Source organism: Pocillopora damicornis, chromosome 4, assembly GCF_964200805.1.
Source record: "Pocillopora damicornis chromosome 4, jaPocDami1.2, whole genome shotgun sequence".
NCBI classification, from domain to species: domain Eukaryota; kingdom Metazoa; phylum Cnidaria; class Anthozoa; order Scleractinia; family Pocilloporidae; genus Pocillopora; species Pocillopora damicornis.
In genome coordinates this window covers 23,521,493-23,541,000 of record NC_142673.1, presented here as the reverse complement: position 1 = coordinate 23,541,000, position 19,508 = coordinate 23,521,493, and the positions used below count along the sequence as shown (strand labels likewise).

General features: G+C 37.9%; 2 protein-coding genes across 5 annotated transcripts; one reads left to right on the top strand and one right to left on the bottom strand.

Annotated features, from left to right (window-relative positions):
* Nucleotides 1-4,513: 4,513 nt before the first annotated feature.
* Nucleotides 4,514-14,581, bottom strand: LOC113683555 (extracellular calcium-sensing receptor). 4 transcript variants are annotated; one of them, XM_089203282.1, is made up of 3 exons: nucleotides 9,852-9,950; nucleotides 9,689-9,727; nucleotides 4,514-7,904 (listed from the first exon to the last, which is right to left on the bottom strand). In XM_089203282.1, the coding sequence occupies exon 3, from the start codon at nucleotides 7,886-7,888 to the stop codon at nucleotides 5,246-5,248; it is 2,643 nt and encodes an 880-aa protein (XP_089059408.1). In that variant the 5' UTR covers nucleotides 7,889-7,904; nucleotides 9,689-9,727; nucleotides 9,852-9,950; the 3' UTR covers nucleotides 4,514-5,245. The 4 variants fall into 4 exon arrangements, with proteins under 4 accessions (XP_089059408.1, XP_027056609.2, XP_027056610.2 ...); XM_027200808.2 differs by lacking the exons at nucleotides 9,689-9,727; nucleotides 9,852-9,950 and adding an exon at nucleotides 14,464-14,581; XM_027200809.2 differs by having other exon boundaries at nucleotides 9,689-10,029.
* Nucleotides 14,515-19,322, top strand: LOC113683402 (uncharacterized). The gene has a single exon (XM_027200639.2). It carries the CDS (start codon nucleotides 17,731-17,733, stop codon nucleotides 19,123-19,125), a length of 1,395 nt encoding a protein of 464 aa, XP_027056440.2. The 5' UTR covers nucleotides 14,515-17,730; the 3' UTR covers nucleotides 19,126-19,322.
* Nucleotides 19,323-19,508: the final 186 nt, after the last annotated feature.

Sequence of the window (19,508 nt, the reverse complement as noted above, 5' to 3'; positions counted from 1 at the left end):
GTACAAAGACAGTACAGACCTAAAAGGAAGTTGAGAAACTACGTTTTTCCTATTTCCCATCGGAATCATTCCGTTGACGGGGGCAATTGCGTTAAACTACCTTGGCTCGAACGGTTTTCGATTTGACGTCGCCCAAAAGCCCCCGCAACTTATCTGAAAATCCCTTCGCTAAATAAAAATTTTTTAATATTCCTCGTTTCCAGTCTCCCACTACTTATTTGTTTTCATAATTTTTTTCTTTATTTTCTTCTATATGGCCATCTGTCCCATCTCTCCACCCACGGGTATCAACGGAACAAATAAATGAGAAGAAAGCAACGATTACATAGATTGTTTCAGTGTTGGCAGCAGAATCTCCCACCCCTCGGTAATAATGAGCCTGTGAGACAGTATAACCACGTGCAATTGCTTTTTTCCTAGGTGACTTAGCAACTTGGAAATTAGCCAGACTTTTTGCCTCAATTTGTGGAAAAAGGATTTTCTAAAGAAACAGCCTTTATGAAGCATTTATTTCTGCCCAGCATACAGCAATTATGAAAATCAGTTGTTTATTTTTTACGGTCAACCTTTTCAAAACGATTCTGCCGGCTACACACAAGTAAGCCTCTCAGATACTTATCTACATTACATAGGCAAACTGTTTATGCGCTGAAACACTTAAAGATGTTATTCAAAGTGAAAATTTTCTATTTCTGGGCTAGTTTTTCTTTCAGACATGCTGTCGCCAAGATTAAAGAGATAAACTTTTCAGCAAATGGTACCAGGAACCCATTTGGCAATGTGGTGGCTCCTGCTGGTACAGAAAAAAAAAACTCTTACTGATATCATCATGGTTCTTTGAAACATTTTTTGAAGTGATTCACTGAGGTCTTTCTAAAGAAAGATTTTTCTGAGTGCATCTACCACAGTTGTTTGATGCGTCCATTTACGACAGTTAATACTTCTCAATACAGCGCCCATGTTTTGCTGGACTAGATCTGACCTCAAACTAAAAAGGAAAGTCAGTCTTAGGAGTATTTTTTTTTTCGAAGTTTCTTTCGCAACATTTTTCGCTATTTTTCACTTTCGCTATTTTATTGTGTGTGTTTGTCACGTATTTTGTTGAAGGTTTTTATTTATTCGATCAGTCTTTTTCCAAAACTGATATTGTAAGTCTTTCTTAGAGTAAGGTAAACTTAAGCGCACAGGAAGTAAATTGAAATGCGTTAAAAACAAAGAAAAGAAAAGCTGGGCTAATCTGTTGACTATCCATAGCTTTAGACGTCGTGGACAGCGTACACTGTGAACAAACATAGAGAGCATGCGCGAGATCAAGCGTGGAGAGGACCACGAGAGCAAAACTACCACCATACCCAGCGGCTTTCTTAAGTTTACTCATTGGATAATCATATGATCTCGGGGAAAATTAGGGACTGAACGTAGCTCAGAGAGTGCTCAAGCAGCAAGAATCTCTTATTTTCATGGAAGATTTGGTTACATTCAGTTTATTTTCTTCTGTACTTAGCTTCTTGTTCAAATAAGTCATCAGAGTATCGTCACTTCACTTTCCCAAGTAGGACAATCGAAGACAAATAAATAATATTTTTAAGTGCATAAAACATTTTTGATCGGTATAAAATTAGACAGAGATATAAAATTTATTTTATTCAGCTCAACTAACAACAAATACAAATTAGAAATACGCAGAGAAGAATTAAGACAAAGTAAGAATTATAAACTAAATCCCTGGTCGTTGATGAAGAACGATTTTTACATTCCCCAGATAAAAATAGCAAATGATAAAACGATCCAGTGCCATCCGTCTTATAAAGAAGTCTGCAAGCAGATACGCTCTCTAATAGTGATCAACAGCTTCAGTTTTGTCTCAGGTCAGTTCTCTGATAGTTTTTACCCTACATACATATCCTTCGCAAAGGTGACAATTTCGTTGTAAAGATTTATTGATAAAAAAAAAATCAAACGCTGTTGGAAAGCTTGTAAAGTTTTTCAGGAGAACTATTTAGCGTGCAACTGGCCTCGTCATGTTTAGTACACATCGGAGAAACTTTCCTAGTCTGCATGTTTTCTCCCTGCTCTGGTGCACGCGACCTCGCAGGCCGGAATAAATCTCGAGTCGGCCTTCTTGTCCTGCCCTGTCGATGTCACTGCCGAAATGAAATTGGTAGAAGAAATGTGGTCGGAGGTGTATCATAAGGGAGGGCCTGAAGGTTACTTATTTATGTACATTTATACTTCATATCATCTAGTGGTCGCCTGCTGTCGTTTTAATTGATTTACTTAATCAGACTGTATTACCTTTGGTGAAAATTGCTGGCGTAAAAACTTTTTATAGTACTAGGGTTTTAACACAACTTTCTTATGCAACAAGCACGTCTGCAAACAAACTCTTCACTTGAAAATTTTGATAGAGAAGAGTGTCCTCTTGCGCCTGGTTCCTTCCTTCGGCGTTCTCTCTTACCCACAATCGCCTCTTTGGCAAACCAAACTAAGAGTCTGTGTACAACTTACACTGATTTCTTAACCATACGATATTGTTGGGCCCCTCCCAGAGAAGCCAAGTTTACCACTGCGAGCGAGAGAGTATAGTCTTTGTTTAAACGAAAGCTATCGCCCTTTCGATGTCAACTTCTCAAAAACTTAAACCCCTCTATACATGTTTGTTTTGTTCTCTGGCCCTGGGAGTTCCTGATGGCAGCTATGATAAAATTTTAGCGTCACCTGCGCCAGATTAAGATAGTAACAGCAATAAAATAATGAGAAAAAGGAAGCACACGTCAACCGTAGGATAAACCTCCCTTTTTAGAAAAACAATCACAAATGTGTCTTTTCCGTGACAGCCGTTCAGACCTCTATAAATATTCTTGACAAACAAGGTGAAAAAAAATAACTTCAATGATCACAACAAAATCACTAAAAATTTTTTTTTTTTTCTTAGTCTGACAACAATCGCAAATCTCAAATGGCCCACTCTCTGGGGGTGGGTCAACCAAACCGTTCCTGTTTTGATCTTTGCTGTACTCTGTCAGAGTATTCTAAAGGGACTTTATGCGCGGTTTATTACGAACGTTTTCCAGTGTCGTTTCAGTGATATTATCAACTGAGTTGGTAATGTAAATTGGTCACCGTAAAGAGTTTCAAAGCTGACGTTTCGAGCGTTAGCCCTTCTTCAGAGCAAATGGTTCTCGAAATGTCAGCTTTGAAACTCTTTACGGTGGCAAGTTTATGCTATCAACTCAGTTGATAATACCAAATTTCCATGTTATACTCTCCCACCGACGCAGCACCACAGTTTCTTTAGAAACTTAAATAAATAAATAAAAGAAGTTTAATTCCATCATCATCGCAGTTAATCTGAATTACAATGTGGTTACAAATGTACAACTATATGAATTACATACTGTTAATCAATAAGGGACTAGGTTACAATAGATTTTATATTAAAATTACAAATACAAGTTAAAATATAAATGTAGGTATATGTGGTCTAAAAATCTATTGATTGTTGAAGGCTAAATTTGTACTTTGGAAAAAAAACTACGGCGCAATCTTTCAGTCCTGCATTTAGTTTATGTATATATGTTAGTGCATCTCGTTTGATAGTGATGCATGCGCTGTCTCGTCATTGGGAGATGTTTAACGAGAGACTTACCCCCTTTATTACACCCATTTTGAAATCATAGGTGGTCCCTGTAATCTAATTGGTGCGATTTATTCACGAATCGCACCAATATTTGCTTTAAATCGCATCTTTTTCCCAGCCAATGAGAAGGTTACACTAAAAACAAAACAACCAATCAGATTTCAAGGCTTGTTTAATGTAATCTATCAAATTTCAGGCAAATGAAAAACAAAGAGTATCATGTGGCAAATGGCAAATTTTGCAACTTTTGTTTCCAAAACTCTTATTTTTTCCCCCCATAACATGGATGAATTTAATTTCAAACGTGCTTAGCACTGCATCAATAAAATAATTGAGCTGACCAAGCCTTTATTTGGGCGATTTCAAAATGGATGTAATAAAGTGGTAATTGAACCTCTTGTCGTGCAATTTTGGGCTGAAATCATACGCGTGATTTCAAATCGAACTCACGCTGCGCGCTCGTTCGATTTTGAAATCAGACGTATGATTTCAACCCAAATTGCACTCCATTCAGTTCAATTACCATTATTTATTCGTTTTTCAGTGTCGGTCGACGAGGAAATTACCTTTTACCCGACTCTTTTTTTTACGTTTGGAACCTCTAATTTGGTTCCTCAGAAGGGAAAGTTATGGGACCAGTTATTTCAAACAGACTTCAGCTGTTTGTTTAGAAAAACCGCAAACTGTAAACGATCTTTCATTTGGCCAAACTTCTCATTTAGATAGTCATTTTGGTGATCAGTATCAACAGACTTATAGCGAACGCTTATAAAGCATTAAGTCACTTGAGAAAGACTCGTAATATTGAGAAGTCTCTAGAGCCATTGATAGTCTAAAACCGCCGGTAAATGAAAAAATCTTAGTTTTTGATCATTTCTTTTTTATTCTTCTGTACACGTGTCGTCTCACTTGCTGACAATACACGCATAAAAGTCAGAATTTCGGAGTGTAAAATGAATTCTGCATCATTTGATTGAATGAGTGAGTTGGATGAAGAGTAGGTGATTTATAAATAAATGACAAGCTTTCGATGACTAGGTAGGTTCGAGATTCCTATTTCTTTTTAAATGACATGACTTTTATCATTACTGCTAGATAGCTGAGGACCCCCATTTAAAAGCCGCATTTAATGATTAATAGTGTTCAGTAAGTTGAGCCAGGATCGATGAAATTTTTTTGCCTTTTGTTATTTTTTCGTTAGCAAAGAGACTTCATCAGCAGCATCGGAGGATCATCGGGTCTCCTTTTGTTATATTTACGGGGGTAACTTTGCAATTGCTACTCAAGTTGTAAAAGCACTTCTGCTGCAAAGAGATAAAGGAAAGGAACTCGATCATTTAGCTCACCAGGAACAATAGATATGAAATTAAGTCCGAGAAGCTTTAACTTAGACTTTATTCTGACCGGCAAAGATGCAACCAGGAGAGGCTGTATAGGCTAATCTTATACACAGATTAAAATTAAAACCTAAAAATTGTTTCGTACCGGAGAAGAAAAACTTTCGGAATAGCCGGGAGGACCTTCCAAATGCCCGCGTTGTTCTAATTCTAAATGAAGTTATTCCATAAATCTTAGATTTGCGTGGCAGCTATTGTTATTGTAAGGTCAAAGTGAAGACTGTGATGAGGGAACTGGGGCTACTCTAGCTGCCGCTCCTCCTATCGCTGCCACAGAAGACAATGAATACTTCGTAATCTCCGTGCTAATCGCCTCGCGTGTGTTCTGCTCAGGACTAAAAATAATTACGTACACTTTAGGCCCGAACATGCAACCTAAAAGAGCAAATGAGCTTACGAGAGTGGTTACTCCTCCGATAACGCCTACATACCATCCCTCCAAGCCAAACACCACAGGATAATAAGCAGCGGAGCACAACAGTACAATGTACATTGCAAAACCAATATATCTCGCCTCGTTAAAATTTTCCGGAATTTTTCTACCTTTGAAAGCATAATAGATGCATGCAAGTGAAAGAATCATGAGAAATGTTACACTAATGATTAAAAGTACATGGCCAGAAACGGATCTAAAAGGTTTACAAACCACAAAAATATATTGAAGAGGACGAACGATGGTTTCTTTGGAGGGCGGGTCCACTAAAATCCAAATCAAATTCAGTATGATCTGTATGGACGATAATAGAAATAAATGAAGTCTCTGTCCTTTGAAACAGAAGTTTTTGCGCCTATTTGTTCTGGAGGCCAAGCTGTCGGGTAACTTACCCTGAGGCCGAAAAGCCTTGACGATTTTTCTTGACTTCAAAAGAAGTATGGAGACGCATAAGGTATAGACAGTGTCGCGCCAGATGCAGACAACTCTACACAAGATGTCTGTGGGAGTAAATAAGTTTAGTAAAGCAAAGACGAAAAATGACACCACTACAAACAGCAAAATAAAGCTAAGTTCCTTGTTCGAAGCCTTTACTATTGGCGTATTCCGATACTTGATGAAAATAGCGAAACAGAGGATGGTCAAACACAGACCAAGCGCTGTTGTACATGTCACGATAAGGGCTGAGATATCGCTCCATTTCAAGTTGTTCAGTGGAAGATCCATACATTGTGTCCTCTCGTTGTTGGGTTTCTCTCTCTCGGAACATTGGGAACAGTTAGAAGAAATACCGTCGGAACTTATGGTACCAATTGGGCAGTCGACACATTCCCAACAACAAGAGGATCTTGTGACTTTTCTTTCACCCGGTTTACAGTCTTTGGAGCAGATTGATGAGGGGATGCCGTCGAATCCATCTTGAATGTTCCAGGTTATCATCGGTAAGTTCAAGTGTAGTTTAGAACTGCTTCTTCTAGCCCACCAACCGATAAGAACGCCCTCAAGACCTTTGCCAAACTGGCTCTTGAAGTTTACAATATCGTACGAAGCTTCCAATGGGTCACCGCGTTCGTCAAATTGTACTGTCCCTGTCAATCCTTGGAAACTCACATTCCTCAAGTAAAGGTCAAGACAATCCCCAATCACCTTCAGATCTTGAAGTCGTGGGCATTTTCCACCCTCCAAGAGACCATGTGGCTCCTTGCAGTTGTACATATTGTGTAGGGCGTGTGCGAAGGCGTACACCCCATCAATAGTGTATGAAACGTAAGGACTGCTAATGAATGGATTCTCATCAGAAAAATACTCTTCTAATGAACCAGATAAAGTGTTTTTATTTTTTGGGTTATGCCAGTATTCTTGCCACCACAGATGGGTGCTGCCCGAAAAGTTCCTTTTAGCAAGATTGACCAGATATTTTTGGTATTCCTTACATCGCGCAGCCCTGTGAAAAACACCAAATGATCCATTAAGTAAGCCAGCAAAGCGATCATGTCCGAAAAAGGGATCTGTTAGCGCTGTTCCGTCAGTAAATATCCATGTTTTTCCTCTAACACCTTGTCTTACTGCTTCTTCCATAAAAGATTGCGCGAACTGTCCGTAAAGCCAAAAAAACACCACCTTAACATTTTCCATTTTCTTGAGCTCTAGCACGATTTCCTTAAACTTATCATAAGGATCCACTCGGGGGACAAACTTTTTCAAGGCAATACAAAGGTTGTCTCTCGAGTTTGCTTCTTTTTCTATTCCCCAGATTCCGTATCGGCCGAAGGAGTCGTCAAGCGCTATTGCAGCAACGTAAGTCCAGTTGAAGAACTGCGCTATGTCAGCGAGCAAACTTGCGCGCCAACTGTCAGGCGAAACTGTGCGGTAAAAATGTTTGTAAAGTGTTGAACTCAGTTCCACGCTTGTCGCTAGGGAGCTTATGGACGGAATGTGCGCGATTTTAAACAGACTCGACACCATGATGGCGCTGGCAGAATCCATTGGCCCAATCACGCCTGATATTTCTTTGAAGTGGCCACTGAACGCGTTTTCGCTTGTACAGTTTTGGAGTGAAAATCGATGATCACTTTTCACCACTAATTCGTAAGACGCCTCAACGGCTATTGCTGGCTGGAGACAGTAATCCAAGAGTTCATATCCAAGTGTCACATTTGGCAAGAATGTCCTGTTATCATTTATTTTTTCGATGGCAAATATCATTGCTTGTAAGGAACCCAAGTTTGAGGCGAGGAGATTGCTGCAGCTGTTGTTAATTACTCCCTCGGTATGGTGTAGATCAAACAGACCCCCTAACATGATTGTACCATCTTCATAGGCAGTCCTCCGAGGAAACATTTTGACTTCTGCCTTTACTGTACACGATAAGACCACAGTAAGAGATATAAACTTTAGAAACGACGAAGATACCGCCATGATTATGTTCTGTATGCTATACATTACGTGAGGAGACAAAACAGGAAAATTATTACAATTAGCAATTGTCTCCATGAGAGATAAGTTGTTATTCTTAATTATGTTTTTTCACTGGGCCATCTCACCGGCGTCATTTGAAGTGTGTTAATTACAGAAAGAACGACTTCCTCTATTAAAAGCACGATTTTTGAGTAGAATAGGTGATTCACTCTGTAAACACAATACCAGTGAAACGTGCTAAAAACTTCGAAAAGGGAAAACGATTTTAAGAGCTGATAATTTTTAACAATGCCCAAGTCATTACCATGTAGGCTAGCCAGTACCATGTGGCTTTTGGACACCTGATAAAATTCCGTAGCGAGCGAAGAAAGTGGATGCTGAATTTGAAACTTAGTCAACACACATTTAAAGTGTGCAATTCAGCACGCTTGATTACAAAATCAATGGTTGTTTTATCTGTTCAAATCTATTCACTTTGCCCAGATGAACACAAACGGCTTGTAAAAAATAAAAAAAAAATTATATACTTGCGATTAAATTCCCAGAAAAATGGTGCACATCCAAATCGAATTCGTTTTCAGCTCCATTCTCTGGGTGCAAATGATTTTGATTGTCCATGCTAATTTGAATTACAATACTTGTTCGGTAAAGTAAATCCACATGAAAAAGTTCCATTTGCGTCAAATTTGACAATCATCCAAAGAAAGCTAAGCTAATAATAGAACGAAAGCTACTGTCTTCATTATTTGAACAAAAAATATTTTTAAGTCCGGCGGGTGCTAAAAGCAACTAAAACGACCGGGTGCCGTTGCTAATAGCAACTAAAACGACCGAGTAATAAATTGACTCTGTCTGTTCGTTCAGAAAATGGCGACAACTCAGGGTTTTTAATCAACAAAGAAGTGATTTTGGTCTGATTGGTCATTCGTGATAACAGAATTCAATATAAAATAGTCATTATGAGTGGAGCTTTAACAACCTGGAAACTAGAGAGGGGCAGTGACAAATTGTGAAGTTGGAGATGACTTAAACTTCTATTGAAAACTAATTTTTGCGAGTTCATGTTTAAGCACTGAAGAACTTCGACGAGGAAAGAAGCGTGAGGAATTTCCTCAAATTAGGATCAAACGGGTCATCTGCACATGAATATGACGAGTTGACTCTTGATTCGCACGCGGATTTTATTCAATTTTTTTTTTTTTAATTTAAGTAAAATTACTAAATTTTTGCGGCGTTGTATCTATCGATTTATTTCTTTGTAGATCGAGCTTTATCGGTCAATATCAAAAACGTCAAATCTATATGCAACACAGTCGAGCCCTGCTGATCCTACCTTTGGTTGAACTTATCAGGATAAACAGGTTTCTGGTCACCTACACTCTTATTGTATTGATATCATCTTCGAAACCGTTTTCCTTGATGAGAAATGTTGTTATTATTAATTGAACTGTAATACACCTTTCGATAATCTTTGTTTCCTCGCCCTCGGTTGGCAGAAGTCGCTTTCGGTTTACTACTTTCGAATTACTACTCTGAATTCAGAGATATGCAGATCTCTTGTGGGGTGGTATAAGAGATATTCATGGTGTGTGACGTTTATGGAAAGCGGCAGACAACAAAGAATAGCTTCTGAGGGCTTCATTTTTCTTGGATACTTCTATCGTAACTTTTAATCACACTCGTCAACAATTCGTAAAAAAATTGTTTTGGTGCTTTACAAAGCAGATGTTTGAATGGAATATTATTAGCTGTAGTGAAGAAATGGCTACAGATAAAAAAATTTTTCGTGGTGACGCTTACCTCGAAGGTCATTCACAAAGTTTCTTTCGCCACTATGTCAGTATTTGAAGAAAGAGATCGTATTTTCATGTCTTTGCTCATCAATGAAGAAACATTTCCTTGCGTAGCAACTTGTCAAAATTTATCATTATGTTGTACAGTTCCTTGAATTGAATTTCCTACCTGTCCTGTGGGTAATTAGCCTGGATAACAAATCATCACTAGCATGTAACTTAACAATTAGATCGAGCACGACCATTCCATCTTCAGAGTGACATCTCCGTTGCGAGCAAAACCATGAAAGACGGATGAATATTCGGACACCTTCATCAAATGCCTGAAGCCAGAATTTGGATCCAACTGATTGTTCCCCTGGAGACAATGTCCCTCCGTAAAAATGAAAATTTCCCCTTTAAGAGTAATTTGCATGTAAATGTGTTTTGTATAACATCCAAGAACCACCGGGATCTTTCAACGACGAATTACAACACAATATAAAAATTAAATAAACGGGACCTCCTGTCATTGTTTATACAAGTTCCAATTTTCAAAGGTAAAATGTCTCAAAACTTAGAAATATTCCCACGGTCTTTTAGTTATAAAGTAGTGATAGTGAATTTGAGCGGGATCGGAACAATTGGTTGAAGCACTCGAGACACGCAAAGTTTGGTTCAAACGGATGGGTAGCTGTTCATTGAAGTAAAGAGTTATTACTATTTTGAAAAAGGCCTTAAAACATAAAATGGAATTTGACTTTTTGTTTTAGAGATATTTGAGTTTTTGTATCTTGAATTTGAGGTTATTGATAATGTCTTAACTGGTTCCATAACGAAGGTAGATTACAATTGTTTCAATCAATTATGAAAATTTATTCAATATCTTCAAAGATAAGGAAGCAGTGCTTCTAAAAGTTCTAGTACCCGATCTGTCTCAGTATAGCCTGACATAGCCAGCGTTCGTCTTTACCGAAGGTACTCTGCTCCCAATAAGCTAACAAGGAGATTAAAGACATCATGGGTATTGTGTGTCTTCAGGGCAGCTTAAAAAAGGACCCATAATCTGGTCCCAAATCGAGTTGTTTTGTTTTGGTGCTAAGCATGTGTCCATGGTATTCGCTGTCAAGGCCAGTATTTTTGGCGATGGTCACCACTTCTTGTGCCAAATTTGAAAAATTTCGCGGATAAATTCTCACAATATATCCTCGGTTTTGAGATCTCTTCTTCAGAGAAACAGTTCATAACGTCGCTAATTTGTGTTGTACAATTTGCATATTAAAAAGAACTTGAATTTCTCTGAAATTAACGATCACATTTCCAAAAGGTAAGGACCACTCTTCTTTAATTGGTAAAATAAGCAGCAGTCATTTCTATGCCATGGACAATTAAACACCAAACGGTGCCGGTAGATTGAAGAATTCCCGTCTTAAAAGCGTGGAAAGCCGAAGATAACAGATCTGACTAAGTAATTAAATGTCTTGATGATCTTAAAGTGGTCGTAAAAACGCTAAACAACAAATAAAAAATTATTCTTAACAATTCTTGAGATTTTGTTGCCTTCAACGAGCTTCTCCTACATTTGAAAAACACGCTTGTTCTTTTTTTGTTTTGTTTTGTTTGTTTTTTTTTTGGATGGGAACTGGGGACCCACATTGAATAACGAGTATTAAAAATTAAAATGGATGATTTTGAGATGCAACAAGAGAGTTCTCTCTGAAATAAAAAACAAGCCTAAATTAAGCGGCCTTCGGCGTTTGATCAAAGATGAATAATCTGAATTATCTTATCAGAGTGCTATATAATTGGAATCATTTAATTTTCGACAACTAGGTAATAAATATAATATGAATCTAATTTGCCGAACGCTGTTGCACCGCCATTATACATCCAACGAGATTTAAATTGGAAGAAATTTCGAGAAGGGAATTTTCCACAAAAATGAGATGATCGAAAGCTCTCAAATTCAAGGTAGCGGTCATTTATTCGATGCAACCTTGATAAGCGCAAATTTTTAACGACGTTTAATAGCTTCATGGAGAGTTTTATTGCTTACATTTGGTTACAGTTTCCCCCACAATGGCTTGAGAACCTGGATAATTTTCAATTTTGTTTTTTAATCGTAGGTTTGCGCCAACTACCTCAAAAACAGTGGGCTCTTTTATGTCGGGTCATTATAACATTATCCATCACAGAATGAGTTAAAATACTCGTTCTTTAAAGAGTCGAACATAGACTGGCCTATAAGTACATTTTTGGTACATCGTCTCTGAAGTAATTAAAATCAGCAATTTCTCTACACAGCATCAATCGGCAAACAAGTGTTGAGAATCTTTATAGACGAACTTATCGGCTAGAGGGTGTCATCAGTTGTCTTGATCGATTTACTGGGATATGTAGGGTATCCAGAAGCGAGATTGCAAACCAGTCAGCCTGATCTCGCGAGATCGATAGCGAGTTTATAAATTAACCTGTCCTTTATAGACTGAGCAACTTTTTACGCATGTGTATCGCGATTTGGTTTCACTTGTGCGAGACGATTTCAACTGGAGGTCAATTCCCCGCGAGACCTTTATTAATTCAAAAGGATTTTACATGATCTTAGCATTGAGAGATATTGTGAGATAGGTCGTAAGATAGAATTATTTTCGGTGAAGAGCGAGTAATGTTCATTAACGAGTTGTCCGGAATTATAACGTGGTTTGCTCTTTTCATTTGACTTGAAAGCTGTCATGATGTGAGATTTTCAATATCACAATGAAAGAATAAAAACTGATTATAGTAGCTTGAAAAGTGAAAATAAACCACGCTAACCATGAACTTTATTATCAACAAAAAATTCTGTCACCAATTATCGACGAGTTAGGAATCTCTATCTACAAAAAGCGCAGTAGTTGAAGAAATGTTATGCCAAAATTTTTTACCGTTGATCACACAGTTATCAGAAATCTCTTTCTCCGTTGAACACGACAAATCTACTGCGGTACCAAATGAAGCCGTTTCAATGGTTGCAGCAGAATGACACCTGTTCCTATGAATGAAAAATACTGATGTTTTAAATTCACGTTTCACTGATCACCAAATCGATCACATCACGCGAATCACGCGGGACATACTGTTGTTATGTCTTCACATCTGTTATTTTCATGAAAAACGCAACAAGGATGGAAAGTGAGGAGTTTTTTGAAGGATCAGAGCCAATATGTGGTTCTCAGCATGTGCATGCTGATCACGGAAAGAAAAATATTAACACTATTCACATTATCATCCAGACGAAGTAAATTTTACCGCGAGGAAAGTGCCGGAAAATATTTTGCCGATGACTTCAGTGGAAATTCTCGCGATTACCTTGCGATTACCTGTTAGTCTAGTCCTTTTCATCTAAATAATTTTCACCTAGACATCCGTTATCATTTCAGAGAATTAATCGTGAGACTATATGAAACCCCTTCTTTTGTTTGAATGACTGTATTTTATTATTTCTTTTGTTTACGGGAAGATTGGCCATCCGATGGCCAGCGCAAAGGTGAGCCGATGACTCAACAAAACAGCGTCAAGTTTGGATTTTCTTTGCGGTTTGAACAAATTAAAAAACTTGCCCTCTAGATGTTTCGAAACGCCACGTATGATTTGCGAAGTTCAGGAAAGGATTTTTAACTTATCCTAAACTTTTTATATTTACAGGTTAAATTAACAAATTTGACATTTGTCATAAATTCATGGTTCAATATTTCCATATAAAATAGTTTGTTTTTCGAACTCAAAAAAGAGCAGTTTCAACTCAGTTTTCTTGTCCGCAAAGCGAATATTCATATGCATGATGTGTTTGTAGTTTGTATGTACTAAAAGTTTCATATAGATTGGCATTGATAAATTGTCGGTGTCACACATTCTCAACTAAAATGGAATTTAGCGAATTCAAACAATTGAAGGTGATATATTTTCCATAACGATCGAATTCTACTGATAGTTTTACAAAATTGGTTACATCTCATGTCTGAGCAGCTGTGAAACAATGAAGGGATGCGCTAAGACCAAAATGATGGCATAATTATTCACTAAGAAGAACAACTCATCTGGTTTTTGAAATGTAAATATTATCGTTTCCAATTTATCGAAAGTGCATTAGAAAGCTGTGTTCCTTATTGTCAAAACTGAAATGTTTCTAACCCGGCTAACGAATTAATTATTTTTTTTATTTGCGTTAAAGACAACGCTTCATGTCAGTAGGGGAAACTGTGTCGCCATATTTTAGAAAAGGGTGATTTTTTGCATAAATCATACAGTTTTTTCGCCCAAAGTGACATGATGAGGAGGGCATCAAGCGTTTCAGACTTGAGCTTTTGTTCAAAATGTCTTGGTTTCATTGAAAACACCACGGGAGACTGCCAAGTTTTCGAACCTTCGGTTTCTAGAAACCATTGAGGATTCGAACTTTACGTGTCTTCCCTTGCTGTGTGAAATACTTAAGTTTGACTTGAATTTAATAACCCTCCGATGATTAAAACGATTCTCAGTCCTATTCCTAAGTCAGGAGGCTTAAAACACGGACTCCACTGAATTGAAAAACGAAGCATGAAGTTTAATTGTTCACCGTAATACAAGTTATTTTTCTATAGTTGTTTAAACGTCTTTTGACGGAGTGTGTATGCATGCTATTGACGAATGACTTGCCTGCTATAGGTAATTCTTCAAATATACAAAGCATTTAGTTCAGCTTGTTTGGTACAAGCCATGAAACTAAGCTTAATGTAACTTAAGCAAAGGAAGGTTAATGTTATGTCACTTATCATCGATACGTACCTGGCTTTCACATTTCTTGGTGGTTCTTTAACATGGAAAGAGAGACAGGCAGTTTGCGTTCAAGTTTGAAAAGTGTCCAAAAACACTTTAATCCATCAGTTTTATTAGTTGAATTTCGATGTTGAGCCAATTGAGCCACTACGTCAAACAAAGCGCTCTGATTGGTCCATGAGTAAAAGGTACTGAGTCATGTCCCACTCATTAAAGGAAAATAAAAGGCGTATGACACCTGCTGTGATACCAAACATGTCAGAATATTTCCTAAAACACCTTACAGAACCCTTTCAGGTGCCCTTGGTTCCAAAACGTCTCTTTATTGAAAGGTTTATCGTTCCCTAAGGCTGCCGTGAACATCTTTCAATCATTTGCATGACTCATATGGAGAGTAACGTAGAATAATTATGAGTGTTAAATGTTTCATATTAATTTTCTCGAAGAAAAAAACAAGAATTCATCAAAAGGCATTAGTCGACTGTAAAATTCCAATCGCAGGTGGCGAGATAATTCAATGTTCTGCTGTATATTTACGGCATCAAAAATTTAAATAACTTTAAGTTGAAAATAGAACATTATTGATCCACAGCCTATCCATCTGTCACTGTATAAGAGGACTTTTAGTCTTGTCTACCTTCGCCTTGAATCTATTGATCAATTATTAATTGCATGATTTCTGTCGCCATTGAGATAGCAGTTAAGTCCAAAGTTGACAATCGCTCTGAGAAGAGGGTTGAAATTTACCGCTTTATGAAAGGAAAATAATATCAGTTACAACGGACATATATCCTAACAAAATCAAAGAGGACTCCTGAAAAAAAAGCGGTATGTAGACATGACCATCGTATAATGTCAGGATGCGTTTATATGATCCTCATTTGTGAAATTTGTAAAAAATGGCTTTATCATTGTATACGTTAATTTTGTTAATGAGAAGCATTTTTAATGAAGGCTGTTTAAAAGATTTTTACCAGTCCTAATGTCCTCAGTTTAGAGAAGATACAGTTTCTAAGTAAACCCTGTTGTCATCTACTTGTTAGCAAATGAAATAGTTTGCTTCAAAATGTACATGTTTTCAATCACCAAAGCTACAGAGAAACTAATTCATTCACCAATAATCCGGCTTTAACTGGTGGCAGGACACCTTAATACTTTCATCGTCAGAAAATTATACGTTTTCTAATTGGTGAAATTGTAAATTCTTAACCTCTCAAGTGATTCAGCTAATTCTGACCACTCGTTTCTCTTGTTTATTAGAGGCTTCAGGTGACCAAGGTTCCTTTGAAAAGTGCAACAAGTTTACTCAAGTCAACAATTTTTTTTTGTCTTTAACGACCCTATTATAATTACATATGCGAAATGCTTATCCACCTGGGCCCAGTTGTATAAAGGGCGGATAACTTACAGGTAGCTTTTCAAGTCAATCAGACACGCTATAAGAGAGAAGTTGCCCCATGTCCTCGTTAAACATGTCCATGATATCTGCTTCTCGAACCCAGAGATGTTCTTTAGTTCCAAGGAACATTTTACTGAATTTTCATTCATTTTAGATGCGTAAATTAATGTTTATGCGACTGACAAATCTATTGTCTCACTTCAAAGGTAGTTGCGTCACGTTACGTTTCGAGTCTTAGCGCATGAAAATAAGACAAAACATAGCAGAAAAGTGTGAAGGTCTTCACACGTTGAGACGTAAATTTGTAACTCGGAAGTGGGTGCGTTGCGGTACAAACTGCCATGCCACACCACGTAGAGTTTATTGGAAGCTTTAGAATCCTTTTCAAACATGGCCCATGCACGCACTTACGGTCCTATTGATAAAAAGTATCGAAGTGTGCCACGAAACATTGCTTTTTCAAACTCAACGCTATGTGATTTTACTGAACCTAATACAAATTCATGTTCCACTTCTCTTAATTAAAATGGCGGTGTTTTCAATTCACTCGGTATAAAAAAGGATTTGGAACTCACAAGAATTAGCTTTGTTGCAGAAGTTCAGAGATACCGAAATATATGGATCAATTTCCCTTTATAGTCAGAAACCGTGGTTTGTGTAATCGCATGAATGTTGATTAGTCTATCGACTTCAATAACCGTCAAACTCATTATGAAAAGGAAACTATTTGGAGTTAATCTCCGTGGCTTTAGGCCAATAGACTTATGACTTTGTCTACATTACAAGTGCGAAATGAAACTTAACTTGCTATGAATTTAACGATTTTTTTGGCGCTCTTTGCCGGAAGCACTTTCGTCGAATTGTATCTCAGAGTTAGTCTGTTTCTCATTTTCATTTGAGGGAAATAAGATGACTTTGGGATGGGATGGTTGAAAATGGAGAAGAGTCACGAGGGTGATAAATGACAAACCTCGAAACTTATAAATATACAGAAGGAAACGAAGCCTAGGCGAGAAATATGTGCAACTAAGCCGAATTTTAAAAGTTATTAACTGGTGAGTTTCATTCGCTGAAAAAAATCGGTTTTGCTTGCCGCAAAATCAGAATCGAGCGTGTATACACTTTGTAGCACTTAAACCTAGAGGAAATTTGCCCTGGGATTCACTAAATGTGATTATTAAGCGAGGAAAATGGGAATATTTTAAATATTTTGTTTCACGACTCGTTTAACGATACAAGTGTTGAATTTGTTTTGATTATATCGATAAATACTAGTTGCTAATAGCCATAGGTTTTTGTCGAAAAAAAATATTCTCAGTTAAAATGAGAGGAATACTGAATGTTTTTTTTTTAACCAAAACTATTTACCTAGTTTTGATGAGATCATTAAGACTAGAGAGCAGAAAATGGAAAGTTTAAGTCGCGTTCGCTGAATCGAGCGCGTCGCGATCCTAGAAGTTACAATATATCCATTTCACCGTTGCATTTTTCCAGTCGTCAATTTAAACCGAAAACTCAATTTTATTGAAGCCTTTTTCCATGGTCAATTCGAAGTAGGTAAATAATTGTAGTGTGGTTGTTGTCGCGCTTGTGAGATAAGTTTAAATAGAGAGAATTGGAGGAAATCACCTTTGACCAAGCATTTGATAAAATTAGGCGTTGGCATGGAAACAGCAGTGGAAACATTGTTCGTAATAGCAAGGCAAACAATAGGAGTAAAATATGTGAACGGAAGAGAAAATGCAAAATAAGCTAAAGCAAAACACACCTGCTCATATAGAGCTGAAACAAGAGATGGAATTATATGTTACGCCTTGGTTCTCGTGTTTACTTAGTTCTAAACGATAGCTATAATTTTATCGCGGTAACCCGCTAAAATGGCGGCGCTGAATGCAGCGATCAGACAGAAGCGATTCACACAAGTGAAGTTGCTGCTTGATATCGGGGTTGATGTTAACCAGCAGGATTCTGAAATGAGGCGGACGGCTCTAATGCAACTTTGCTTTCTCGACGATGAGAGCAAAGCGGCCAAATATGTCCGAGTATTACTTGAAAGAGGAGCGAAAGTCGGTTTGAAAGACAAAGATGGACTCACCGCTCTGTCGCACGCGTGTAAACTCGGACTGGAGCAATTAGTTTCGATTATGCTTGAGGAAGCAAGTGATTTTGATCTCAATTCGCAAGATAAGCTCGGAAATACAGCACTCCATCATGCCGCGTTGTCAGGCAATTTCGTGGTCTTAAATCTTCTGCTAAACAAATTAAAACGATTTAAAATGAACGTCGACAAGTTGAACAAAAGAGGAGAAACCCCCTTGATTGTCGCGTCTAAGTCAGGAAATTTCTTTTGCGCACGAATTCTCGTATCAGAGGGTAAAGCTTCCAAAGGAGCGCGCGATTACATCGAATTTAAAACTGCTGAGGAATGGGGAAGGACGAAAGAAAGTCTCCGCTCCGCATCCAAATCGCCGCTTTTCCGAGTTATGCAGCTTCCGCCTCGAATGTCTTTAGATTCTCAGAGCCGAGGATCAAAGGATGATGTTCATTTACCAAAACAGAAAGATAATAAGAGGCCGAACACCGCACCAGGGCACCTCTTAAGCCAACCAAGTGAGAGAACTCACAGGGAAAACCTTCGAGATCTCTTCCGCGTATACGAAGAACACGTCTCCGGCGCTTTTCGAATCGGAGTTAAGCCCAGACCTGTTATTGTGACCACAGAATCAGTTTGCAGCATTAACGACGGTACTAGTCAAGATGATGATGATATTTGCGAGCTACCTTATCCCCCGGTATCGCCTATTTCTTTTCAACCCGTCGGTCGACGCTTTAGCATCAGCAAAGCAGGCAAACTAGCTCTCAATACAAACACCGTTCTAAGAAGGGCTTCCCTGGCAACGGTGTCAACAACTGGCAGCCCGAGTAAACCGTTACAACGGCGAGGATCCCAATCGTCTGGCCCAAATAATGGTAGAAGGCTTTCTCAATCAATGCCTCTGTCGCCGAGAGTCAGAAGAGGCTCGATGAACGTGATGAGTAAGATCACGAAAGTGCCCTCACTGAATGTAAACAAAGAAAAGAGCGAAACGAAAAACACTTTGGCTCCTACTGATTCTAGCTCTACACCTTCGAGACCATCCATCTCTGTTAACTCAGACAAACTGTTTGCCAAGCTTCAAACTTTAGCCGAAGAAAGTGACTCTGAAGGAGAGGAAAACGGTGGCGAGATTTTACATAGAAGTTCACCAGCAAACCTTTTTTCACAAATGTGACTGCATTCTTGCCAGGCGGATAGAAATTAAAAAAATAACTGTAAATTAATGAAATCAAGTTACAGCCAAACAAGGCTAACAAACGAAAAATGTATGAAGTGCGAGATTATTTGTTTCAGAAGAGAATTCATCTCAAAAAAAGGAGAACAAATTATGTTGTTCGCCGACTGATATTAAAAGTGACAAGTATTGTTTGATTAGGGAAGATTAAATTTGTATTGCTTTTCTTCGTATTTTAACCATTCAAATACAATGCTGCAGTCGTTAGAAGAAATTTATTGAAAATAGCCAAACAATTTTTCAAATATAAGTGATTCTAAACTATGAGCGGTCCATCCAAGAAAGAAAAAAAACAAGAAAACAAGAATATTGATTTCAGCGCT